Genomic DNA, 27994 nt, shown 5'->3' with positions numbered 1-27994 from the left:
TAGATAGATAGATAGATAGATAGATAGATAGATAGATAGATAGATAGATAGATAGATAGATAGATAGATAGATAGATAGATTTGAAAAGCCTTGTTTTAGTTATGAATAAAAGAAGGACGATTTATCTTCGAGGAAGTTCTAAGACTCCCTGTAGTTTTCGCATTTTGGATGATCACTACTGATTAACAGGGCTTGAAGATTTGCCACAATTCTCTTGTATTATCTGGCCTTGGTTTCCCCTTAAATTTGTCTCAGTAACCATAAAATTGTTGAAAACCAGAGGGATCCAGCAGGTTGTGGGAAAAATCACACCTTCTGTGTAGCTTGTGATGCCATGCAAATGAGGGGCAATTCCCTTGAAAAAGAGGGGGCGAAAAACTGCTTTCATCCATTTTATTGAGCTGCAACCATCATCCTTAACCCCAGATAAACAAACAGAGCTACCTTCTTAATTTGCTTAGGGAGCAATTTAGACTTGTACAAGGCCCCCTGCTAATCTGTAGAATGCCAGGGTGAGAGAATGAGATGACCCAGATCTCTAAGCAGTCTTAATTCACATTCTCCTTAACCCAAGCTATAAACTCATTCCTACAAGCAGGAGTTCAGGACAGGAGTTTATGATAGGACATGACTTGGAAATATATGTATACATCGATATGCATAAGACAAAAGATTAAGGAGCCTGTCTGTATCTTTAGGTGTACTTACAAAATGGGATATTTATATATTTATTTTTTAAACCTAAACCAAGACTAACACCTTTTTTGTCCATGTAAACATCCAGGCAACAGTAGCTGAGTGCACAACTAGCTTGCAGCCAGAGTGAAAGACATAATTGAAATGCAAACATCGATCAAAGGGGAGATGAGTTCCGACAGTTTAATTGTTTATAAATGGGACTTATGGAAGACCTGTTGACTTTTCCAATTGGATCTGTAATCTTTGTTTGCTCATGCATTTCTAAGGCTGATTGTTAGAATGTTCTGAACAATTACAGGCTAAATGTGTTTGCCAGCCTCAGAGAATGCCCTGCACCCCTCAAAAGAGATCAAAAGAGTCTCCCCCTCCTTCTTTATTTCCTTTTAGTTATGTCAATTCAGCTGAAAAGTCAACCATAAATGATTTTTCTTTAAAAGTCTGAGTATTGGGGACATGGCCATTAATAGTGCCCGAATGTGTAGCGCTGACTCATTGGGGTGATATGCATATTTCATGCACACATATTGTACACAACTGATAAAAGCATATAGTGTTCTCTCTGTAATGGCAGTGTAGTGATTCAGAATCATTAAAGACACTTTGATATATTGAATGTTTTCAACATGATATTGTCATTGACAGACATCAGAAAGTAACTGCTTATCATTTTTAAAAACTATTTCAATTTACAAATGTAAGTAAAGATTTCTAAGAAATTTCTTAGATGCACGATTCATTTCAGAAGCTATTGCTGACAATGTATATGAGAAATAAAACTGGAAAAAAAAAACACTAAAGTCATGAAGAGAATTTGTATGTAAATAGCAGTAGTCAATGTGGTTGATGTGATGAGGTTGGACTTAATTTGCATAATATGTGAATGTTAAGAAAATAGTCAGTACCTTTTGTAAAAATTGAGTTGTGTAATCTTGCAGTTATAAAAAAAAATACTAATAAAAAAAACTCCTAATGAATTTAGAATGACACGGCATTTTTTTAAGGAAAACCACTTAAAATTGCACTGCACAAGGACTATAAGGGAAACACTCCGACAGAGCCTTAAACTTCTTGGTCATCACTTTGAATATGTTGAGGTCAAGCTAGCACTTCTTTCCCAACAAAGCATCTATCAAGTAGTTGCATTTCTGACAATCACATACCATAACGTGGGATCAAATGGGTCCATTGTGAAGGCAATATAAAAACATGTCCTACAATGACAAACACTGAATGCAAAGATGAGATGGGATCCCAAGTCGAAAAGGCTCGCCATTCAAAAAACAGAAGCTAGAGAAGAAGAGAAACATCAATGTGGTTGGTGGAGCCAAAGTGAGGGGTGGACAGGGAGAGGAATTGGAAAAGACCTGAACGGAGAAAAGAACAAATCACATTCCACAAGCAGCTGAGCATATCCACTGAGAAATCAAGTCTACAGGAGCAGTGAAAACTGGAGCTGAGAAAGATTTCTAAGAACATAAAATAAAAAGTAGTAAGTATTTTCTAGTCAAGTCCACATTTAAACCTTTTAACTATTTCTTATTTACATTTTAAATTATAAAATCACACTCACTTTACACTTTTTGAAAAGCAAGTGTCGACTCATGTTTAATTACAATGTTTGCTGACATTATAATCTAAGCATTTAGAGCATTTGTAGACTTTGTGATAATTTTAGGGATTGGTTGTTTAGTTTGGAGTTGCTTGCCACTGACAAGCCTAAAGTTGATAAAAATTCAATTTGGTTCATTTTGTTTATTATGAAATTGGGCCAGCACATGGAGACTATTTCTATACTATACAAATGGTGGTAAACAAATATATACAGCTAATAAGTATACCAGAGTGGGTGTCATATTTCCCCATAAAATGAAAATGAGCCTACAAAAAACATTTAAAGCAACAACATGGTTTCCACTAGCAGTAACAGTTTTAAAGTGTTTAACTCTAGGCTTTAATGACTAATGCCGTTTGGGGTTGTGTATAAAATGGCTAAGGTCATTAATGTCCTTCCGACACTCTGTGATGATAAATCATCAGTTATGATGATACTATGATTATATACTACATAAATTGAATGTCCATGTATGTGCATAGCGCACATAGGTTTTATATCCCACAACATAACACTATAAAAATGGCAAAAGCAGCTACATAGGTAAATGCAATAAATGTAATAAATGCAATAAAATGCAATATTCCTAAAATAAATTCTGTAATACTTAATATTTGATTCAGAGAAAGATTCATGCTAGTTATCTATTGTTTTACTTATTCTGCACACTTGTTACACACAGTTACTATTAAAAAAAATAGTACCTTATTTTGGAACTCAAAATTCAAAATTTTACAGTCATTTCCTTCTGTGTTCTCTTCAAAATGACGCCCCCAAATTACATGCCTAAATTCTATTACATCAGGGGAACTTTTTGAATGAACAGGCAGCGCAGCCACAGAGACCGGACTTTATTAGGTATTTTAAGCATGTCTGCAGACCCAGTTACAGTGAACAGGGAAAACTGTGATATCTTGTGAATACACAGATTTGACTAGCTGCTTCCTGCCTCAATAGCCTGTAGGTGTACTATGGCAAAAAAAATGTTCCTTATAGTCCATCATTTAGTTACAGATGGTGGAATGTGAGAAGGTGAAATGCCATAATTGTATATGTAAATGTAAGTGCTTTGCAAAAAAGTGTCCTTTATTGTATTTTGAAATGTGGACTAATGCTCTAGACTAGGGGTTCTCATACATTTTGCAGCTAGAAAGTCACTTAACTATCAGATAAATATTTTAGGTTCAGCTATTTAAAAAGGCACTTAAATGCACATCAAGGTACTTACTTAATATCTATGCAATAATTAACTATTTATCTGAGCCACTGAGCTTTTCATTTTACTTTTACCCTCACAGAATATGGACACATGGATATTAAACATTATATTAATTATTAGAGATAAGATGAAATGTTTATAAACATACTTGCTGTTGAGTTAAACTTGGATTAAATACAATTGATGTGACTCTAATGTAAAGTCTAATAGGCTAACTCACATAACAATAAAAAAAGGTTTTGTACATTAACTCTTATAATTGTGGCGCAGTGGTCCAGCAGGTAACGTTGCCACCTGCAGGGTTTCTGGTCCATGCCTAAGCTCATGTTACTGTGTTTAAGGTTTTACAGTGTCTCCCCTGGTTTCTCCAGTTTTTTCCTGCTTTCCAAAACATGCTGGTTTGTGGATTGGATGTTAAATATTAGATGTTAACATGTCTGTTAAATTGCCTGGAATTGTAAATAATTGCATGTATATGTCACATGGTGTCATGTGATGGGCTGTTGTCTCATCCAGGAATTATTTTTCCTATCTGTAACCCATTGTTTCCATCATAAAGCAGTAACAGAAAATGAATGAATGAACGAATGAATGAATGAATGAACGAATGAATGAATGGCATTTGATAATGCTGGGTTGTGATTCCTTTGACTGTAGAAACATTAAATTTTTTTGAAATGCATGGTTTACATACAGATGGCTATTTAATGTCAATTGACCTGGTAATTACTTCTGCATTTAATTTTACTATAATTTTTTTCTGCCTGCTTAGTTTGTGTTTGGATCTGCTGTATCGGAACAATATGTCATTTTGTATATAGTTGTATATATTATATAGGAATTAATAAAACTAATATATATACTGTATATATATAAAATTAGGAATGAATTAAAATACTAATGCAGTCATTTTATGTCACTTCATGTCACTTTATTTGATCTCATTCAGAGGGTTGAGTGCCAGGTTAGTCACATGACATTGTAGTATAATATAGACGACATTATTTAGTAGTGCATAGTCTGACCTAAAGAGAACCATTTGTAAAGTGTACGCTGATTCAGTATGCAGTGCACACGTGTGCCGTTTTAAACACAGCCCACGTGACTGTGTAAACAACACAAACCACGTGACCTGCTGTCATACTGGAATGGCTCCCACCACTCAGTGTGTAACAACGCCGTGAAAAAAAATGGGATTCTCCATAAGCCTGTCTAAAACAAACAAATTTTTCCGCTATAAAGACGTTAATAAACGTCTAAGTAAATCCGGCGTGGTTTACTTAGTAACAGACAGAAGAAGCCCAAGATGTTATTCTTTCAGTTACCAGATGATGTTCTGTACCTCATTCTGTCGAACCTGGACTACAAATCTTTATGTCGGTTCTCTCAAGTGTGCAAAAGAAGCTATCACTTCACTGTCCGTGACGTCGTGTGGAGGAGGATAGCGAAACACTTTATCAACACTGGAATGACACGGGAAGGAACAGACCTGTGAGGATTTATTTCATATAGATATGTAGCTAGTCTGCTAACTGGTAAACATGGGCCTTCGGGGTGCGTTGTACAAAAACATTTAGCATTAGCATTACTGCTAATTCTGTAAGATAACGCAACTGTCTACTGTCTTTGTTTACCTTTGTTCACATTTGTTCCCAAGTCAACCTGTTCAATGACCTGGTGTCCGTTATCACAATAAACATGATCTGAAACATTGTAGATTGTGTTTGTTTAGCTATGTAGTCAGATATAAGATTCACCCCTAAGCTAGCAAGAGCGGCTAAATTTAGCTAGCAATGGTAGTAAGGTATTTAATTTAAGTCTCGTTGGTCCATTTGGATACACGTTACATGACTTATGACAAAATAATGTTTATTTTGAGAACTGAAGTTATCTTATGCAAAGGTATCATGGCTATGTAAGCGTTTGACCTGTTCTTATTAACGATGGTTTTATTATTATGCTTGATTTAAGTGACAGTAATGGGTCAGTTTTGTGTTTATGCATTTCCTATTGTTTATACATTCACTAGTGTCTTTAACAAGTGCATTTATACACAGATCAGTCATTAAATTTAAACCATCTGCCTAATATTGTGTAGGTCCTCTATGTGATCTCATCTGTGTTGTTATTGCACCAAGTCGTTAGCTGCAGATCCTTTAATTCATGTAAGTTGTGATGTTGGGCCTCCATGGATCAAACCTGTTTGTACAGCACATCTCACAGATGCAAGATTGAGATCTGGGGAATTTTGAGGCCAAGTCAACACCTTGAAATCTTTGTCATGTCCCGTTTTGATGCTAACATGCCCATCATAGTTGTACTGGTTTTAGTATGAACACTTTGACTTGTCGGCAGCTGCTCTAATGCAGCTCCATACAAAACAAACTGTGCTGTTTGTCTGATGCCACTCTGTTATTGCCAGTATTAACTGGCTACAGTAATTTGTGCTACAGTAGTGTTTCTGTGGGATCAGACTAGCCTTTGTTCAACAGACACATCATTAACTCTTGGATGCCCATGACCCTGACATTGGTTCATTGGTTTTCCTTTCTTGGATTTTCCTTCCTTGGGTCATTTTTGGTGACCACTGAATGCCAGAAACTTCCAACAAGAACTGCTGTTTTGGAGATGCTCTGACTCACGTCATATCTCATAATCTTATTCATTTTTCCCACCCCTCATTGCCAGTGTAATGAGGAAATCTATATTATTCACTTCACCTCTAAGTGGTTTTCATGTTATAGCTAATCTATTTATGGCCTTAAGCAGTATTTTTTTTTTTTGGCACTCTTCTATCTGGACCCAACAACCTTTTTGGTCAGGTGTGCTGTGTGTTTTGGAAGTGTTGAAGGTGTTGAAGTTGTGTCTGAAACCAGCACAGTAAACACACAGTCATGGTGCAAAATTTACTTTTCATTTTCAGCTTTCTAGAAAATGTTTAGAGTGCAAGCATGCTTCTTTTTATATGTATCAACCAATCAGGTCACATCTCCGGGTGCATGTGAGAAGAACAATCAGGGAGGACAGAGTGCCTGTTTAAAATTGTTAGTGAGCATACAGCAATAAAAAAAAAAAAACGAATGCAAGATTTACATAGTGTTCAATCAAAATTTTTAATGCTAAAACTCCATGGTTACATCCTAACTAAAAATAACATGGCTATTTTAACTATTTACAGTACATGATATACAAGCAGCTGTCCATTTCTGCCTCCAAAAATAGTACAAAAAGTCTGACCCAGGCTGTGTCTTAACTGCGATTTAAAAAGGCAGCCAAAGTCAACATGTGTTAAGATGTTGTTATTTTTGGTTTTTAAAGATCTCACATTTGCAGTGACACTTAAAAAATGTGTACTGCTTTCCAATTTCCCAAGTGGATTTCTATATTTAAAGGTAGCTGTTACTGCCTTCTTTTACATTTGTTTTGGTCATTTGTGCTCCTTGCTGTGAACATGTGTTATTACATTGAAAATCTTTAACCTGTTGTTTTAGGTATCCTACCATTCCACTAAAGGACAGAGTGAAGTTTTCCCGGAATTGGAGTCATGGTGTTTGTCGTAAAAATGTCCTTCTAAAGTGGAAGGTTAAGTAAGTTCATTTTACTTTATTGAATATCTTGAAATCTCTTGTGCTTCTTATGATGTGCTGGAGGGTCAGGTGCATTTTGTCAGTAAACACAGCCAAGAACCACTACTTTCAGGGAAAAGGCAATTTGACTGATATATCAGATGACCATCAACCTGTTATTGTAGCCTGTCGGCAAACATATAAGACACTAAAACTTTTTGCTTAAAAAAACTAATTTTGTAAAAAAAAAAAAATGTTCTTGTACTGGAAAAGTTAATTGTGTTGTGATGTCTTGTGGTCACCTGCTTTGTAGCTGCTGTCCATTTTCTGGCTCATAAGCCTGAATCCCACCGTGTCCTCAGTTCAAACTGGTAAAATGCATCAGGCCAAACAAAAGGCCACCACCTCACACAGTTTATTCCAGTATTTACTTTTCTTATTAGGAATAAGTCAAAGGAGTTTACTTAAATTGACACGTTGATGCTTTTTCTTCGTGTGGCTTCTAGTTTTCCTAGACGTCAGTGTTTTCGGTCGGTGTTTTTGCTTGAAGGAACAAATTTTTGTGTGTTTCTCATGCTTTTATGACCAAATCTTATTATCGAGGGAAGTATATCAGTGTATCACATAAAAAATGATATTGACACAGCCTTGTTTTGCTGTTTCAGGGGTTTCAGGATGGGTGAGATAAAATATTTCCAGGGTATTGGATTGGTCATTAAACCTAACATATTGTGAGAAGTGGAGGTGGAGATGTGTTGAGAAGCCAGAGCCTCTGTTATAATCATCTGATCAAATCAGTGAGGTCAAAGATATATCATTGCCAGTTATGTAAAGATACTTAAAGGATTACTTGTTTTGCTTAACTGTATTGCTTCTTTCTCTCCATGCATGACTAAAGATCATATCTTTTTTTTATTGTCCGTCCCATGATGAAATCATTTCTTTAAATATAATTGTGGTTGTGTCTTTAACTTTTCCAGCTGGGATGAAGAGTCATTGTCATGTTTAGTATCCACTTGATCACCTTTAAGACCTTTGAATCCTGATTTAGCTACATGTGTAAGAGTAATTTCAATTCTGTAATTTCCTCCCCCACAGCTTGTTGCCGTGGCTACAGCTGGATGGTGATGTGCTGTATCTCTCTCAGGCGGCAGACATTGCAGCTTACGATCTCCGGGGGGCTGAGAGAGGGAGGTTTCAGCAAAAAAGGGTGGACGTTTTTTCAGGACACCAAGAAGACGTTTGTCGATTCACGCTGACTGATGCGCATCTCATCAGCGCTGGAGGGTAATTTACAGTTTTTTTAATAACAGTTATAATTGTTTTATATCAATTATTCGGCATCATGTCAGCAGCTTGTTTGATACCAAGTCACAGAGATGGGGACTCCAGTCATATGACTTGACTCGAGTCAGCCTTAAGTCACAAATTTGAGACTTGCTTGACAAATAATAAAAAGATTCGACTTGACATTGACTTGACATTCATGACTTGAGACTCGATTCGGACTTGAGTTAAATGATTCAGAGATGGGGACTCGACTTGACTCGAGTCAGACTTAAGTCGCAAATTTGAGACTTGCTTGACAAATATTAAAAAAAGACTCGACTTGACTTTGACTTGACATTCATGACTTGAGACTTACTTGTGACTTGCACATGTGTGACTTACTCCCTCCTCTGCCAAGTCATATGTTTTAATATCTATAAAACCGCACCAAAGTAACAATATGTGTAAGGAACATAACCAGGCCCTTCCCATTAAGATAGAAATGTTGCATCATAAGATAAAGGTGATCAGTCAGAATACTTTTGTATTGATATGCAGTGACTTTTCCCTGTAAGTGTACAAATAGATCCAAACCACATTAGCAGACTGCACTCTCTTTTTCTTTCTTTTTTTCCCCTCTGTTACATAATTACATAAGCTTAGTATGTATACTCAGTAAATATTTCACTTTTTACTCCTTCATAAACCTATTGCATTTTATTGTGTTTTGCAGGGACGGGAAGATCATCGTTCATTACAAAAAACGGGATTATTCTGTGGAGTATTATGGCCATAATCAGGAGGTGAACTGTATTGACTGCAGGGGTGAATTGATTGTTAGTGGTTCGAGAGACAAGACTGCTAAGGTAAGAAACAGACACCATATTGAGGTTACTGAGGTTTTACATTTTAAGTCTTTCAAAACACTGTTTGTTGTAAAGTATTTATTCATCTTGACTAGAGCACATAATGGGTAACATTAAAAGCTTGTAATCAATGTCTAATGGCTCCTTTGGGGTTTGGTTTGGGGAAGTCCGTGCTTTTCCGGTTAGGTCCAAACACATCTGTATCCTGTATTCAGATCTCTGATTGCTTTGTTTAGGTGTGCTAGGATCAGGGAATGTTAGTGTGTACATCCCAGAAAACACCTTTCATTTCAGGTTTTGTGAAAGATGCATGTCCAAAAAGAATTTTTTTCTTTTAGTTGTGGACATTAAATCCAGACCAGTTGGACAAATGTCTTCATACCATCCCTACATATGACAGGGTGTGGTCAGTGGCCATCAGTCCCTCTCTGTGGTGAGTCCATGTTCTTGTTTTTGCAATTTTGATGGTTTTATTCACTTCAGTCAGTCACATGCATGAGTTTTATTTGTGCTTAAGAGTTTGAACAACAGTACTTTCTGCTTATACCAGCATGCTCCACTGTTTTATTCCTTACTTATAACACAAATCATATTCATGTTTTCACAAAGATGTAATTCATCTCTTTCTTGCTTGGTTTCTATAGTGTTGTTCTTATTTATTTAATTAATTAATTTGTGTGTGTTTTTATTGGTAGCATATATGAAACACATAACAATTAACATTACAGAATTTCTATTATATTTTACATGAAAAAAGAGCAAAATAAAAAAAACAACAATAAGAATACTGTCAATAAAGAAAGGAAAACTTTAACACAATGGTTCCTGGCCTGTTTTAGCTGACAAATATGATACACACACACATGTCAAAATTACTGTACTCTCCTGAACCATATCATCGTGAGAGTCCCCAACATTTTCCCACTACTTATCATGAGGGTGTATTTGAGATTTTGTCAGAATAAGGACTTTATCGTGTGGTCTGTGAAGGCCAGTATTACCAGGTGAACTGGTCAGAGACAACGGTGCACCCATGCAGGTGGCCAGACTTTTTTTTTTTATGTACTGCTCAATTTATTGCCATGCCGTTGCTTTGAAGTCAGTCAGTTAACACCACTGAAATGCAGATGGAGAAGAATGAGATCCTGGTTCAGAATAATTAGAAAGCCAAACTGTGCCCCCTCATGGTGTAGAACATGCAGATATTTTGTCAGGTTCTTTTTTAACTTGTTTTAACTGACTGAATCTTTGCCAAATCTGCCTGTTGAAATGATCACCTGTTTGTCTTTGTTTCTTTTCTTTTCTTTTCTTTTTTTAGTACAAATAGAAACATATTTAGGCTTAGAGGTCGAGATCAAATTGTTTTGCACTTAGTTACAGCTAGCAAATCTTTTTTTTTTTCTTAATGTGAAGAGCTAGGTAAAAAAAAAGGCAAAGGCAGTGAGGTACATAAAAGGGGGAAAAAACAAGGCAGGATATAATGTCGAAGCAGGGTCGCCTTCACTTCTGTTGCCTTTGATTGCTCAGCCATGTATACACCCACTCACTTAATGACACACAACCGCATGAAGCTGTAACACTAGTACTGAGCTTCCACCTGCCTCTGCGTGTCAGGCAGCTGATCTATCATGCACACCTTCCCAACGCTGCTGATTGAATGCAATAATCTGGCACTTAAAGCACCTAAACTACAGTGCTGGGTTCTTCCTTCTTTTCATCTTCAGCTTTTCCCAGCACATCCTGTCTGCAACCAAAGCAAACACAGTGGCTCTGTGCCGTTTTATCCATTCGGCTAAATTATTAAACCCTGGCGCCCTGTCCGTTCATCCATGAATTTAGATTTCTGAATAAGAAACGATTACCCACATCATTAATTCTCCAATTTGATGGCTGAAATAGCAAACCTCTGAAACAGACTGCTGCACCCAAATAATAGACCGACCTCTTTTTAATACGTTGACGGTGGGAGAAGTTAATTTAATGCTCTAAAAGGTGTCAACTAGTTTGGCTTCAAAACTATATGTGGTATACTGGCAATGGTGTAGAGGGCAAAGATTTGAAGCGAAATCATTTTAATCATTAGGGTATACTCAATGTCCTTCAAATCATTTGAAGGATAAGTGAAACGAAGCTTAAAAGAATTGAAATTCATTTGCTTAAAATGGTCAAATCTGAATTCTTTTCACTGCTTTACATGTCAGGACAACTGCAAGGCGTCTTTAATTTGTTATGATTTAATTGTAAATTCTAAGTTATAATCAAAGAGCCAAGACTTTTATCTTGCATTGACTTAAAGGTGGTAGTCTTAAAGGGGTTGTAAATGCTGATTGTACGATCCGTGTTTTAATTTGGGAAGCTGGGTGACGGAGAGTCCCTTGTGTTGCAAATGTAATTGTTCCAGCTTCACGCCTGAGGTATCTAAAGGACAGGGAGTGAGACAGGAGGCACAGAGAACGATGGTGTCCCGGAGAAAAGGAGAGAAGGAAAATAGAGCATGAGAGAGAAAAGTGTGGGTGTGCTTTTGACACCGATGTGTCATACATTTTATTCTCTGCTCTCTCACTGTTCTTCTTGTACTACTCTTATTCCTCTCTATAATCATTCTTTTCTTTTGTCCCTGTCTACTTATTGGCTGCCCTTCTGTCCATCTGTCTATTCCACTCTCTCCCCTCCCACTCACCTTTTTTTTTTTTTTTTTTGTAAATTTTTCCACTGAACATCATCTCAAGGTTCATTACAGGGATATTGTGGCTGGAGGGAAAAAAAATGCCAAGGTTGATTCTTCTGTCTCATATCTCTTTGCTGTGAACCTGATTGAGCTCAGCAGTGTTCTGGCTACTCTTTTCTTTTCACAGTTGATTTTGTTACCATGCTAGGCATGGTTATAACACACTTTTATTCTTTTCCTTATTGAATCATCTGCTCACAACTGCTCTCTTGCCCCTCAGTAGTTTAATTAGTCTTGCAAGTGACAAGTTGGACCCTTGCCAACTAAAAGATGTCAGCAGTGGAATTTACATTTACATTATTGAACCTAATAAAACATTTTGTCCCACATGTTACACTGATTTAAAGCGAACAAGCTGTAGAAAGTGAGTCTGAACTAAAAATCAGCATCAGTGTAAATTAAATGTCATTTTAATGCCATTTAACTTGCCACCAGTGTGTCCTTCGCCAGTCATGTTAGGTCTTGGTCACCTTGGTCACTTAGTCTTAAAGCGGATTATTTTCCACTACTGCTGCTCTCTCTTATCACAGGACCTGAAATAACTTGTTCAATTTGTTGAAAGTTGCTCTGACTACTACGGGCTATAATTAGAATATGGTGCAGGTCGACAGGTTACATAACAATTTAAGGACTTACACTGTATGAATCCTATCAAGTGAAAATATCTTGAATGAATCTTAGATATTTGTTATTGCTTAATATTGTGTTGTTCCCCTGGTAGATATTGCGTGTTTTTATTTATTTATTTATTTATTTATTTATTTTTATACAAGTGCTCAAAAAAAGTTCAGTTATCTAACAGGAGTAGACAGCTATTTTATTATTTACATGCTTAGATATCATCCCATATGTTCATTGTACACAGACTTGCCAGTTTAGTAGGCACAGCAGTGTTGAGCCGTATTTGGCTTTCAGAATGGCCTGAATTTTCCCAGATATTTACGTCTCAAATTATTAGTTTTTCGAAGGACTCATTGTTTATCTGAAATCCCCGAATTGCTTGCAATTCACTGATGTCTGTTTTACATCAATGAGTCTAACACTAGTGTGAATGCTGTTCAGGCAATCTTGTAGTATAGTAATTGACCTGAAATATTACAACAGCTTTTTCCTTTTTGATCTACCTGTTTTTCTCTTATTCTGTTTTTTCTGGTGAATTATAAGGAAGCATTTGTGAGTGTGTGACTAATAGTCGGCTAAATTGTTTCCTGTAATGTCAAACATGTCAGACCCTTGCTAACAAGCTAGGGCTTGTAGAGTCTGGAAGACTCCATCCAGGGGAATGTAACTCTAGCCGATGTGTGTACGCTCATCATGCCAAATCATTTGTTCTCCAGATACAAGGGTTTTCTTTTGGTTTTATTTTAGACTTCACACAAGCTAAAATTACATTTTAGTTCAAGTGACTGTGACAAATGGTAAGACATTAATGAGTTTAATGTTCAAAATAAAGCTGATTTTGCCCCGGCATGTTACTCATCTGGGTTAAATTCTTCATAGGCATCACACTTGTTAGGTCATGGTGTTTCTCTGAATTCATACATAGTTTCCATAAGAATGTTCTTATATTATGTTTCTGGGGAAATGGTAGCGATTAAGGCACTATAGACACATGTGAGTAAGCAAATACACTGATTCCCCTGGTAGAATCAGGACATCCATGGCTGTTGCTCAAGAATATTCTGACTGTAGCCAGTCAATGTTTAAAGTGTTCAGGAAGCCTGTGTCGTAACAAGAACACCTTTCCATGTGCATGTGAATGATTTCTCATGAGCTGAAGTACAGAGGTCGGTGCATACGGTCATATGGTCCGTAGGAATTGTGCTATAAGCACGATTGGTAGAGCTTGTGACAGCTGATCTGCGTGCGTCAAAGAGCAGAGTAGACAATGCCTCAGCAGTTGTGGTGAGTCTACATTGATCAGACCATGGGAGATGAAGGGGGAGGGGGTGCAGGGCATCGAAGAGAGAAGCAACCCCAAGGAGAGGTGAGAAAGGGTCCTTTTTGGCAGAATCTGTTTTGTCTAGAGTTGGTCAAGCACAACTACAAAGATGTTGCAGGGGTACAGCCTTTGAAACTTTCCAAAGAAAATGATTGTTGGATAAACCGCCCCCAAATCGCCGCTCTCTTGCAAACGGAGGGAGCATGACCTCTGACCCTTCGTATCAAAGTACATGGAGACTCACCCCTCTATGCCGCCCCAACCCCACCCGCCACAATTTCACCCCCATTGCTCCACCTCACTCAAACACAAAAAGAGAAAGAGGGGAAAAATACTGAAACTTGCGTCTTTCATTCTCTCTCTCTCTCTCTCTCTCTCTCTCTCTCTCTCTCTCTCTCTCTCTCTCTCTCTCTCTCGCTTTCTCAAGTTTAGTAGAGCAAGCTGTGTCTTAGGAGTCAAGAATTCAATTAGTTAAAAAAAAAAGCAAATGAAAGAAGGGTTGGGGGGAAAGGCTGCAACAATAAAGCGATAACGGACAGAATGTGCGTTCCCACATGTTAAATACAGGGCGCTTACTACTGAAAGCCCTGCATGGGTGCTATAGCCCCTGACTGCAGGTGGTGTCCTGAATAATTGCAGTCAATATGCCCCTTCTATGCAGGCTTTGCAGAAGCAGATCATTAGACACATGCCACATACAGGTGTTCCCTGGGTGCATTTGAGATGGAAACTTCTGGTACTCACTAAAAAAAGCATTTTTCCCTTAGATGCTGTGTGGTGAGTATTTATAATCCTGTAGGATCCTTTTTGTGTACAAACTGCTGATCCATACCATAACACAAACCTGCAGTAGGTTTGTATTTTTAAACTTTTCATGTATAAAAGTGCTGAGAGTGGGTTGCTCTTTAATAGCATGGCAGAGTTGGTTGGCAGAGATAATTTATGTTCTCTTATTATGTTAAATTATGTTTATGATAATTTAATAGAATGCAAACAATGAGACTAAACGGACGTGATTCTTCCAGGGTTTCTTGCAGCTCCAAATGGGAAGAAACATTCAAAAAATATGATTGTACATTCCAGAATGAAACACATTGCTAAAAAAAGTGGGTCGGTAATTTCTAACTTCTTCCCAAGCACTACAGACTTTTTTGCACCTTGCATGTGTCGTAATAAGACATAATGAGTTAGGTGACTAATGGCCTGCAGCAGTAATGACAGTGGGCTGCTGAGCATCATATGAATTTTCTGTTGTATTTTGTCCAAATTGATCTGGGGCTGTTCCACTCAGCTAAGCAAAAGGCGGTGTGTGGAATGTTCCTCTGACCTCAGACACAGGGGACATGAACAGAAAGCCAAAAGGTCTGTGAACTCGGGTGTGAGTTGAAGTGGGGGGGAGAGGGCGGGAGCGCAGACACAGAGAGAGCGAGAGAGAGAGAAAGAGCGAGGGAGACCTCTTCCATTGTCCTTTTCAGAGCGATATAAATACATCATAACCCTTTTCAATTCAAACATATTTAGGGGCCAAGATGAAAGCACTTTTACAAACTAGATACATCCCTTCTTACAAAGCCAGGGGTCAACCATAACAAATGAACAACCTCCTCCAGGCCCAAAGCTATCCCACTTAAAAGACATACTGATGTGCTGGGATTACACTCGCTGTGAACCTCATTTGTACCCATGTGTTAGTCGCCATTCACAGAAACTGATATATACTTTTATTTTATGAGTTTGTGAAAAGTATTTCTTTTAATTTTCCTTAAAGGCACAGATGCGCAGATAAAACAAATTCAAATTGAATCATTTTTTTTCTGCTAGTGATCTAGTATATTCCAATGAAACAAATCAAAGTTTATCTTATTGTCAAGCTACACCCACTGTCCAATTTAATAGGAACGGTTGAGCATTTATGCAGTTGTACTAATCAGCCAATCATACAGATTCAGATCTAGAGCTTAAGTTAATGTTCATAGCAAATGTCCGAATGAAGAAATTGTATGATCTCTGAATTTAACTGTGGCATGGATATTGGTACTAGATGGGTTGGTTCCAGAAACTGCTGATCTTCTGACATTTTCACACACACCAGTCTCTTTAGTTTACGCAGAATTTTGTGGAGAAAAAAAAACATGGAGTGAACGACGGTTCTGTAAACGGAAGACTTTTTCCAGTCTCCGGCTGTCGAGTTTGGGTGTGTCCGTAATAAGTTCTATCTATATTGTTCTTGGCTGACATGAGTGGAGCTCTTCTGCTCTTGTAGCCCATCCACTTCAAGGTTTAATTTGTTGTGCATTTTGAGACTTTTTGCTTCTGATGGTTGTAAAGAGAACTTATTTAAGACTTCCTGTCAGCTCAAATCAATCTGTTCGTTCTTCTCTAATGTCTCTCTTCAATAAGGTATTTAAGCCAGCAGACCCTCCACTTACAGGAAATCCTCTTTTTCCGCACCATTCTGTGAAACTTCTTTTTATGAAATACTGAAACCAAACCATCTAATAACAACCATGACATGGTTAAAGTCACAGTGATCACACTTGATCTCCCCATTATGATGTTTGATGTGAACATTATTTGAAAATTTTACCTGTATCTGCATGATTGTATGCATTGTTCTGCCCCTACGTGATAGGCTGATTAGATTGGCTGACCGTATAAATGTAGGTGTACAGGTGTGAGTACACGTGAGGTGTGACAGTGAGTGTACATTTTAGAACGTACATATACAGTATATAAAATATACAATGTGTGCAGTTTAGAAATTTTCAGATCATTTTTTTATTAGTAGTAGTGGTGGTTTTACATGTTGGTCCCTGATCAGCTGTACTGTTTTAAGCTAAACTTGCTCTTTACCGTTTTTTTTGGGTTTTTTTGCCGGAGTCTATGAAATATCATGTGGCACAGACAGTTTGCTAAATGTCATTCAACTCTCTGGCTTGGCATCAGTCAGCATAACATTTTTACGTAGTATAAAATGCTAGATCAATTTATCAATATCACTTTATTGATACAAACCCTATTTTTGATTCTTTGTGTCTTCGTACCACTTTTCTAATACTGGATGAGCTCGTAGCCAGCAAAAAGGTCCATATGTCCAAAGGTCCATATTAAGGTTACTTCAAAAAATTATTTATCTGTAAACGTTTTTGAAGATTAATCAGTGACCTATTTGATTCAGAAATCCTGGGGATGACAAGCCACAGAGCCTCTATATTCCACAGTGAAAATGTTTATAGTCTCTGCTTGTACAATCATCTTAACCTGGTATGTGGAGTTGCTTATGTTGCTTTGGCCCTAACAATGTTATTAGTCTTAGAGGTTTTTCTCTCAGCAGGGGCTGGATTAAAGTTTGTCTGACCCCAGCACTACTTTCATGCTACACAGTTCCACAAATAATGATGTCAGCTGATTAGGTTACCAAAATGGTTGTGTTAGCAGTGAACCCCTGACATGTTCTAATGATCCTAAGGGGCACTGTGGTTTTTGTGTTAGGGGAGTAGTTTGGGTTTGCAGGTTGCTTGGAGGGGGTAGCGTGGGCCACGGTGGTGTTGTCGACTGTGCCGATTCAGTCCTTGATTCAAAGAAGCGCGGGCAGTTATGAGGTCGAGAGGGGTTTATGGAGGGGGGTGCGCATTAGGCGAGATAGAGGCTTTGACCTTTTACAGCTATAATATCACTAGGGCTCCTTTTTATATCAGTCAGAAGTCTGGAAAACAAAACTGTACTTAATTGTGGTGGTGTGTTTTTGCCTCGTTCATTTTCTCCTGTGTTTTTTCCGTACAATTAGACGCAGTGAGGGATGAGTAATTGAAGTAATAGAGAGTAATAAGGGCTGGGAAAAGAGAGCTTGGCTTTGCCCCTATTGTATCTTGTGTCACACAGGTTCAGAGGTCATGCAGCCTGCATATTCTATTAGGGGACACAGCCTTCATTGGGGCAAATGAGTTTACCCAACAGTAATTAAAATGCCAGCACTGGCCCAGCAAGCTGAATATGGTTGATGGGCCACTGCTAACCGGGTTGACAGCTGCCATGGCTGTCCTTGCCAATAGGCTTGGGCCCTCAGTAAAGAAACTAGCCAAAGCCATCAGAAGCATGAACGCCTGTTCCTTTTCTAGCTATGTCAATTTTTCCTCCCATACATGGCTTCTTATTGTGTTATTGATTGGCAGATATTTTACTACTCAGGTCATCCAATTTCTTCTCGTGTCTCTATAGGGATTTTTTTTTTTTAAATCAACCTACATAGTGCCTATCTGACAGAAAATCAAGAAAGTATTATGACCTTGGTGTGAAACGTGACCTTCAAATCCTGAATGTCTCTCTCTCTCTCTCTCTCTCTCTCTCTCTCTCTCTCTCTCTCTCTCTCTCTCTCTCTCTTGCTCACACTCTCTCTCACTCTCTCTCTCTCTCTCTCTCTCTCTCTCTCTCACACACACTCACACTCTCGCTCACTTCTTGCTCTCTCTCTTTAAATCTTGCTGGCTGTGGTTTAGGGTCACTGTCCCTCATTCTGTTTTTGTGCTCTGGGTTTAGAGTTGGACCCCAGGCTCTAGAGAGCTTATTCACACAGGCAGGTTGTTAATTTGAGGCCACACTGGTATTCCATTGTGAAGTGGTTTTCTTTTTTTTTTTTTTTTTCCTTCTTCTTTTTTTGGTGTTGGGGCAGAGAGCCCACTGCTCTAGTGTTCTCTGGAGTTATGAAAGTATGTTACAGAGAGAGCATTTCAGTAAGCAGCTTTGGGTTCATTGTGTGTAGCATGTTTTTACATCTTTGCAGCCTCTCAAATCTGACACACTATTAGTTCAAATCTATATTTGAATTGAGTTTAGTCTCACAAAGGGCTGGGTATAAGACTAAGAAGTCAGTTCAGCTATGGGGGAAGAATTCATCCCAGCAGGACATTATAGGAATACCTGGGCACTAAAGCCACCACATTCTTGGCTGTTCAGTAGTGTGAGTCCTATTGTATGCCTCACCTCCACACACAATGCAGGGAGCGGTGGAGGCCTGGAGCCTCACCTGCCAATCCCAGCTGTCCAGGAGGGCGCTAATCCCTAACTATCAAGCAGGTCAAAACCATGGTGTGCACACACACATGCACTCACACCCTCCTCCCTACCTGTTCCAACTAATTTCAACCTGTCATCCAAATCAAAGGGGGTACCAAAGTGTTTTTGTTTCTCTTACTTAGCCAACCCCTAACAGCTTGGTGAAAGAATGCACATCTTTGAACAAAGTCAACTGTCTTACCTTACCGCCTTACCGCTTTTTTCTCCCCACCTTCAGTATTTTGTCTTCTTGTTTATTTGTTAAAGGTTTTATGGGTTGTGTGTTGGAGACAACAGATGGTATAGCAGAAATGCTCAAAGCTCTTAACCACAAATCTGTAAAAATCTGTAAATGCATTATATATACTAAAAGCCTGTTATTAATCACTTATCACTGCTAAGACAGATTTTGCATGACAGATATAGATATGTGACTTACTGACTGACTAAGTGACTGACAGTCTGTGTTTTAAATGTACATCTGGATAATATGAATCCATTAATATATCCTTGATTGAGATTATTATCTCTCTCAACAGCACCTTTGTGACTGGAACTGCATGCTGTGAAAACTTTGCTCCTCTTCGGATATGGGACACAGAAAGGTAGCTAATATTTCAACGCTTCATTCTTGTCACATCACCTGTTTAATTCTGGATAATATTTGTTCTTGTATAATACTTCTGTGCTTATGCAAATCTTCTTTAAAGTGTTGTATTTTGTGATTAGAGATGATCCTGATAAAAATCACTGTTCAATCTTAACACCTTTACTATTCGTCAGTATGATTAATAAGACAAGTAAACATATGATAATGATAGTTGTTGTTCATAAGCTTCTGAGCTACCTAACTAGTCTTTTTGAGTTCAAAGCTGACTTCAAAATTCTTATCATGAAAGGCCAAGCTTAAACCTGATACAACCTGAATGGCTTCTGTAATTCCCCTGCTTTACCTGCAGAATTCAGCCTGCTTACACATTGTTAGTCCAGGGGAGGAAAAATTAAGAAGGGGGAAAAAACGATGGAAGGTTCCGGCACCAAATGACAAGGAAATTCGAGAACGGTTGCTGGGAAGGAGGAGGGGCGATTCACCATGTATATCCCTGGGAATCACATTTTACAAAAGAGGAGGAGAAATAGAAAATCTGGTCAGGATATTGATGGTCAGCGGTTTGATCTGTGGAGTGTGGATAGGTAATGTCAGGCTGACGGACCTGTGTACAAGCAGGTTACTTATGAATTATAGGGTCTGAATGACCACTTGCTCATCACTGCATCAGTGGAAACCATTTCGTTTATGACAGAGATGGTAGCCATGTTGGCAAAGAGATAAGCATGCCTCCGTGCATTGTTGTTGTTGTTTGTTTTTTTTTTATTATTATTTATTTTAATGTATTAAGGGATTTTTCTTTGTATATACTTTTTTATTACAGTTTCTATTGTGAAAGATTGTCTCGGTAGCATTGCATGACCTGTGTCACAATACGTCGTATTCTCTTTCCCCTCATCTTTGTGCTGCCACATCCGTGTTAGATGTGTCCTGCCCTAATGTGTTCCTGTCTGGTAATCAGGTGCACCTTGTGCGGAGCACAAAGCCGCCAGTCACAGGGGGTCGAGAAAACAGCCATGAACGAAGGGGCGGTGGAATGGGGGCTGTGTGTGCGTGTGTGTCCCTTTTTTAACGTTTCCCAGACAGACCACCAGCATATTCTTCAGACAGCAGCACCAACATGAGACAACACATTAGGATGGCAACAATATCAGTGATAAAGGCAGTCATCAGATTATAAACACTATGACAGTGTTTGAAACAACACATATATGTGATTATCAAAAGAAACAGTAAAAATAGTTTACATCTTAATGTATTTACATTTCTTGTGGAATCTCATGGAGAAGAACACCAGCACTAGCTCTTGTTCTCATTACCATTGCAGGCCACGAACGCCTGCATGCAACCCCACCCCCCTCCTTTTTTTTTTTTAATAATCAAAGTGTTGTACGACAGTTGTGTTTGCAGGGCAATTAGAACGATGAGAGATCTTGTATTCCCATCTTTTGTTTATCTGGTTACCTCAAGAACCACTTTAAGTGTAATGACAAGTGTCCCTGACATTTTTCACAAAAGATGGGGGCACCTTTTTGAACACTGCATGTTGACTGGAAAGGAGAATAAAAGAGGAGACATGTACAGGCCAGGATCTCTCACACCCTCATGTCTCAGCAGCACAGCTGACCAGCTGGTGGGAAAACAGACTGATGAGTTATGACAGAACGAGTGAGCAACACACAGTATTTGGATGGCAGAAAATATTGAGCATTTAGTTTATTGATGACCTTATTTGCCTTTTCAAAACTAATGAACAAATGCAAGGAGTGGGGAGGTTTATATTACAAAGAAACCAAATAACAGGAAACTAAGTTATATTTTAATATTGGTGCCAAAGACAAATTAGGCATTAAAGTCTATGCATTTTAATTTGATCCTCGAATAGGTAAGCACACTTGATGTATTTTTATTGTTCACATCCTATCTTACTTGTCTGTATGGTACAAAGGTCTGTGATCAGACCGAGTCCCACACAAGTGGTGCTTTAAAGGCACCCCTAACTTTTCATGAGGCCTTCGGTCATGGATAAACAGAGAGAAAAGCCATCAAAGAACCATACAATTGCACTGAAATTCCTCACATTCTTCCCTGAAAGAGAGGGTTAAATGTCTGGATCTGGCAGGAGCTGTGTTTTACAAATTGCAATCTCATTGTTTTTTAAGAGAACGCGTGTGACATTTAAAAGTCTCTATTGTCCAGCCCCCTGACATTCCATGCTGGGCTTTTTTTCTCTTTACTTCTTTTCGCTCTCTTTTGGCTTGTGGTTATTTCAACTCTCAGCTAAATTGGTTGTCGAGCAGACGGTGCAATGCTATTTCTGTTTGTTTTAGGCACTGAAAACCACAGCAGGGCTCTTTATGTACCTGTCTCACATCCTTTCAGGGCACTGACTGTTTCCCATAGCTTTCCTGTGCCAGTTTACCCTCTATACTTAACCTTACAAGAGCGTCAATGGAAAATTACCTTTTCTGTGGCTCCAATAGCCAAAGAAATGCCCCTAGCCTCTCCCTTTAAAAAAAAAAAATCCATCAATTCATTAAAGGTCCCTTTCATAAGGTGTGTATCTGTGTGTGTGTGGCCCAAATGGCTACAGAGAAAGTAAGGACTGCTGAAGAGACCAGACCTTTCATTTTGCTCCATTGCTCTGAGACCATAACTCACAACTAATCACTAACACATGTCATTCTTTATAGCCCAGAATTATAATTTAACAGCTTTTTAACCATATCAGGACATAAAAAAGGAAATAAAAAATGGATGAAGTGCATGTCACCATGTTTTATTACACTTCAGAAACGTTCAGAAATGATTAGCATTAATGCACACAGAAACAGTAACGTGTGTGTAATGTAATATATATATATATATAATATATATATAATATATATATATATATATATATATATATATATTATATATATTATATATATATAATATATATATAATATATATATATATATATATATATATATATATATATATATATATTAGTGACTTCTACTAAAATATAGGTGAGAATCAGTGCTTTGCAACTTTGAGTTAAATATATTCAGAGGTCAGAGAGGATTAGGGCGAGGTCAGGAGCCTCCAAGGAGTGATTTAAAAGAGCCTAGAATATAAAGCATTTTCCCTTTAGTTTGTCTTGCTGCATTTGGTGGTAATTTTGTCTGTGATCACTTTAACAGGTTGCACATCTCAAATGCCCCTAACTGGTCTATGTGTGACCTCTTAACTCCCCCACATGTTTGGGTGTTAGACATCTCCCTCAGCAAGCAGCACTGAGCAGCAAAATAAGACAGGATAAATAATCCTAATCCTTTTTGCTCTTTGGTTATGCTTCTTCAGAGAATCCACGTGTCTTTAGGTGTAAAAGTGCAGAAAGGATGAAGACTACTATGTCATTAAACCCTCAAATAAAAATTACATTGACTCTGCACTCTTTTACAATAATAGTAAATCCACCATTGTGTGTGGTCTGCTATCATCTCTGATTCTATTGACATTTTCTGTAATACAAACTAATACCCAATACTAGAAGTTCCTATCATGTATCTATTAGCTTTCTAAAATTACGAGCAGTCTTGCCATTAAATAGCAGAATCAGTCTAACCTTTTCAACTTCAAGCCCTTCTTTCATAATCAAAAGGACCCATTTAGCCAAATTCCCATTCTTCCCTGTCATCATACAGCTAGAAAGACAGGTATGGTTTCACCTGACATTTCCAGAGCTCTCAGAGCTTGCCCGACATACTTTGTGATGCTGTCAGATCAGACACTGGGCCGGCTGTGGAGAGAACAAGGCTGGCCGCCATGCAGATGCAGCAATTTGAAAGATTACACGGTTATCCTCCATCCTGTAATCTTCATAGGTCCTCTCAAGGGGAAAAAATGGCACACATAAAACCTGTGACCTAACAATTTAAGAATCCTGGTGTTTGCTCCTCTGTGTGGAACAGTGCTATTACTAGCTTTAAAATCAGAGCACAGATGTGAGGACTTCTTTTACGACGCTTGTTTTTCTCGCTTCACGCTTTGACATTTGCAGAAGGCTAGGCAGACACCGGATGTGCCGTATTGACACGGGTTTACTCAATATTCCTAACTAGTCCATAAAACCATGTGAGGTGAATCACTGTAATGAGAATTTTTTATTTTTTTTTTCCCTTGTCAAGACCAACTGACTGTTTCTATTGTTCAGTACTCTATCTACAACTCTAGGTAGTCGATAAGCTGCTGTTTTAGCAGTAAGGGGTAAATGATGAGTTCTTGCTTAACATAGACACCCATGGGCCAAAGGGGCAGTTTGTCTGTTAGGCCCACCAGGGGTATTGCCTTTAGTTCTGGAGGCCTATCTTTAAAAAAGCCTGTGTCTAATAAGACCCCCCCTTGTCCCCTGGAGCGAAGGTTGGGGATTACCAGTCTGCCCTTGGTGAACAAGCTCACAGGAGACCCCAAACGTGGGGGGTGGTCGCTATGGGCATTGGACCCCTCTAAATAGTTGCTAGGGACCAGGTATCAAAGGTCCACAAGTCGCACACAGTCATGGTCATGAAGGGAATTAAACAGCAACAATGAAATTGTTATTCTACAATAATCTGGCTTCTGCGGTGTGGGTCAGGGAGGCGAGGAGGGCGCAGCAGGCCTGTTCAGCCTGTGATCATAGGAGCGTGGTGCTAACATGGGCATCCCCCCTCTATCTCTCCTTCTCCTCCTCAGACCCTCTCTTCTCTCTGTCCTCCTTTTTTGTTCCCATACACATCTAAGAATAGAGCCCAGCACTGGTCGTAATCTGCTTTCTTAGCCCATTCAGCTAGGTGTTTACTTTTTTCTCCATCTCCTAGGATTTTAGTTATCCTTTGTGTGGTCTATGAATGATGGGAATATAGGAATATAGTGGGATTTAGAGGTAATTAACTGGGCAAATTAAGGCATTTGGTCTGAAATGACATCTGATAGATTGGTCACACTAACATACCAACTGAGACATAAGACCTTGAGACAACCATATGAGTGCATATAATATGTTGAACAAGCACTGAGGTGTTAAATAACCTCTTTTTCCAAAACATGTTTTTTTGTTTTTTTCTTTTAAACAGCTTGTTTTTGGCCTAGAGCAATCACACTAGATGTACTCTCCTGTGTCAACTTTGAAGCCGGTCCCTGTAATTTTTTGATGCCTGCAATTTCTTTCATGATGTTTGATGAGGAACAGTCTATAACTTATCTTGTGTTGTCTTCTCTCCACTCTCCCACAGGTGTGACCTGGTGACGTGTCTTGGCACAAAATTTCGCAGAGGTGCAGGTGTGTTGGATATTGTGTATGAGTCTCCCTTCCAGCTCCTCACCTGTGGATATGACACCTTTATCCGCTACTGGGATCTGCGCGTTTGCTCCAGGTACGTGAGGAAGGAGAAGAAGGGGATCTCCCTTCGCCTGAAAAAAGAGTGCTATGAGGTGTCAGTGTGCCGTTGTTTAACATTTTGGTACGGCAAAATGTTAAGCCCTGCTTCTCATGCACTGCATGCTTAATGCACGGATTGAATTGGACTCGGAGTGAATTGCTCCGTCAACAGAACCTGGCTTGTCTGTACAGAGTAATAAAGTTAGTTAGTGAATCTATCTCTGAGAGCTTGTGAGGAAGATTAGTGTTCTCAGTTAATCTAATAAGCCCTCCTGTGCATAGAGCACCATTTAGACAAAAAGGGAGCCAGGCCTGAGACTCCTCTTGGCTCGGTGGACACCATTGTTCCTGTGGGCTGCTGAAAGGGACCCCCTCTTTAAGAAGGACTCTCACTGTAGGACTCTGACCCACCCAGGTCTGCACCACTCGGTGGCCATATTGATATGGTGCTGTGCATCTCCAGGGCAACGGGGCGAGCTCGAGGGATCAGTGAGCCGCTTGTGAGGCAGACTGGGCCCCTATGTCGGGCCATGGCAGGGGACACACCCACACACAATCGCATATGGGCAGCCATGTAAAACAAATCAGAGGTGATTGAAAGAGGCCCTGGAGAGTTCAGGGAGGCGCAAATGTCCCCTCTTAAGATATCAATAATTCACAGTGGGACCAGTCAGGGGCCAGTATGTGGTCAGTCCGCAGGCAGAGTGAGTAATCATGTGAAAGTTGTTCTCATTACTAGAAAGGGGATAGTTAATACACATTGTGTGAAATGCTAGTGACAGGTGTGAGTGTGAAACGAACAGTGACAACCATTGTCACTGTCATTACACTAATTGTGTTTTCATGACAAAAAAAGTTCATTCTTACTTGCTTCTGTCCTTTTACATTTATAACATATAGGTCAATACGCAAAGCAGTTGTTTTGAGGCAATAGTCAGAATGTTCATATTTGTTTACACCACAAGAAGGAGTTGAGAGGCATAAAAATGATTTGCAGTAAAAGTGTATGCATGTCTGTGCACATCTCTGAGAAGCCTAGAATCCTTGTCCCTTGCGGTCCTCCTGCCTTAATGTCTGTTGCACACACTCCTTTCCCATGATTTATTCATCACCAACATTAATGGGGAATTGATCTCGATTGAGTTAGCACATCTCACCTATTTTTTCATCTAGCACCATTAGGAAAACAAGTTTACACTTTTGTTGTCCTTAAAGTGCAAAAAAGGAAGCAGTCAAAGAGTGGTTTGGTTTTGTAGTGTTAGTTAGTCTAGTGTATAACACAAGCAATATGAAATATCATTTAGGAGAAATCTGCAAGTAAAAATGCTCTCGTCAACAGGAAGAGTGTGATGGAGTGGGAGGAGCCTCATGACAATGCACTTTACTGTATGAAGACTGATAATAACTATATGATCGCCAGTGGTTCCTCCTACTATGGCGTAGTGCGTCTGTGGGACAAACGGCAAACCCGCTGTTTGCAGGTGAGAGTGTGTGTGTGTGTGTGTGTGTGTGTGTGCGCACGGTTGTGTTTTCAGTTTTATTTATTAGTTGTGAAATATGATGTGTAGTTGTTTTGTTGAGCCAAATTTAATGTCCCAGTGTGTTTAACATTCCAGATGTTCCAGCTCACCTCCACCACCAGTAGCCCGGTGTACAGTCTGTGCTTCAATGCCACACACCTTTATGCTGCTCTCGACTCAGCACTCTACTCACTGGACTTTAGAACCTCAGGGCCCAGGCTCAAGAGATAAAACAGCTCACTCACACCAAAATCCTAAACAAACACACACACACACACAGACAGTCGCATGTGCCTTGGCTTTTAAGTCCACATTACACAACTTCAACACCTTTTCCCTCCAGGTCTGACATCGAGCCTTTGACCTTTTACCCTTCCAAAACCTCAGCTTAGAACTTCAGGAACCCCATTAAAATATCTGTACCCAGTGTGGCTTTGGATTGGTGCCACAGATAGTAGCAGATAGTTGTCATTTCTTCACTAATCTGTGTCACTGGCTGTTGAGTGGAGCAGAGGGAGCAGGGTTCATGACCTCCTGTGACCTGAGCTTTAACGGATTTAACACATTGCCAGCGACCTGTGGGGTTATAAAACAAACACTGCTCAGAGATGCCTGAACACCCCTATGGGCATTTATGCTGAAGCGTATATACAGTACGGTAATGTTTTTTTCCTGCTGTGCTTGAGCTGTATGTTTTTTTCCCTCCCTTAAAAAATGAGTTAAATCGGTTGACTTGGCTTTGTGCATTTTGTATGTCTTCTGGTCACTTTGTGAAGGGGTTGCTTTTATTCAGCAGTTCTTCTGTATAGATGCCACTTTAGGGAATAAAGATTTTATACTGTAAACATGTCTCGTTATATCTTTTCTCTGTGGATTCTTGCAGCATGATAACCAGTTTCATTTTAAGACTTTTTTAAAATAAAAAAAATAATTCAAGTAGCACATGTAAATATAGTTCATGTTCAATTTTAGCACTTCAGCATTGCTTACATTTTACATATTAAACGTTAGCACTGTTTACATTTTCAAAATACACCTACTGTGGTTTTTGAAAAATGCAACATGATTATTATAGTGTTATATCCTAAGATGTGTGCTATATTAGAGGTCAGCTTGGATAAGGTGCATGCATGCTTTCCTCTTTGCTTCTAATGCATGTTTCTGTTGAGTTGTAATATATATGTTTTGAAACTTTTAACACTGAATGGGCTTGAGAGCTTCAAAGGAAATGACTCACCCTGTTGTAACATGCAAGCTGAGACACTGAAAACAGACCAACTGCTGTTCGATGTTTTAAGAAGCCAGCTACAAGACTTTTCATTGAATATTTCATCCATTACACATTAGAAAGCTTGGAGACTTGTGCTATAGGTTTTGTTGAAAAGAAATTGATCATTCTTGCAGCAGTAGGCTTAATGCCTGTGTGTGGCCGTGGGATCTCTGGTGGTCATGATGGCAGAGCACAGACATTTGCCGGAGGGAAGAAGACAAAGTGCAAGTGTCTTCTCA

At 38.9% G+C, this 27994-nt stretch overlaps 1 protein-coding gene across 1 annotated transcript; it reads left to right on the top strand.

Annotated features, from left to right (window-relative positions):
* The first annotated feature begins 4644 nt into the window (after positions 1–4644).
* On the top strand, positions 4645–27330 carry fbxw4 (F-box and WD repeat domain containing 4). Its single transcript, XM_027136362.2, has 9 exons — positions 4645–5022; positions 7023–7118; positions 8196–8384; positions 9100–9232; positions 9571–9665; positions 19494–19559; positions 24820–24960; positions 26305–26446; positions 26582–27330. The coding sequence occupies exons 1-9, from the start codon at positions 4838–4840 to the stop codon at positions 26714–26716; spliced, it is 1182 nt and encodes a 393-aa protein (XP_026992163.1). The 5' UTR covers positions 4645–4837; the 3' UTR covers positions 26717–27330.
* Positions 27331–27994: the final 664 nt, after the last annotated feature.

This window comes from Tachysurus fulvidraco, chromosome 4, assembly GCF_022655615.1.
Source record: "Tachysurus fulvidraco isolate hzauxx_2018 chromosome 4, HZAU_PFXX_2.0, whole genome shotgun sequence".
Classification (NCBI taxonomy): domain Eukaryota; kingdom Metazoa; phylum Chordata; class Actinopteri; order Siluriformes; family Bagridae; genus Tachysurus; species Tachysurus fulvidraco.
Note: the sequence above shows the minus strand (reverse complement) of the source record. Positions and strands in the feature narration are given on the sequence as shown.

What these genes read in the sequence shown, in the direction of transcription:
- fbxw4 (XM_027136362.2), top strand. Translation starts at nt 4,838, where the DNA reads ATGTTATTCTTTCAGTTACCAGATGATGTTCTGTACCTCATTCTGTCG. An exon ending in CGGATATGGGACACAGAAAG is followed by an intron (nt 19,560 to 24,819) that starts GTAGCTAATATT and finishes ACTCTCCCACAG; the next exon opens with GTGTGACCTGGTGACGTGTC. An exon ending in GGCAAACCCGCTGTTTGCAG is followed by an intron (nt 26,447 to 26,581) that starts GTGAGAGTGTGT and finishes TTAACATTCCAG; the next exon opens with ATGTTCCAGCTCACCTCCAC.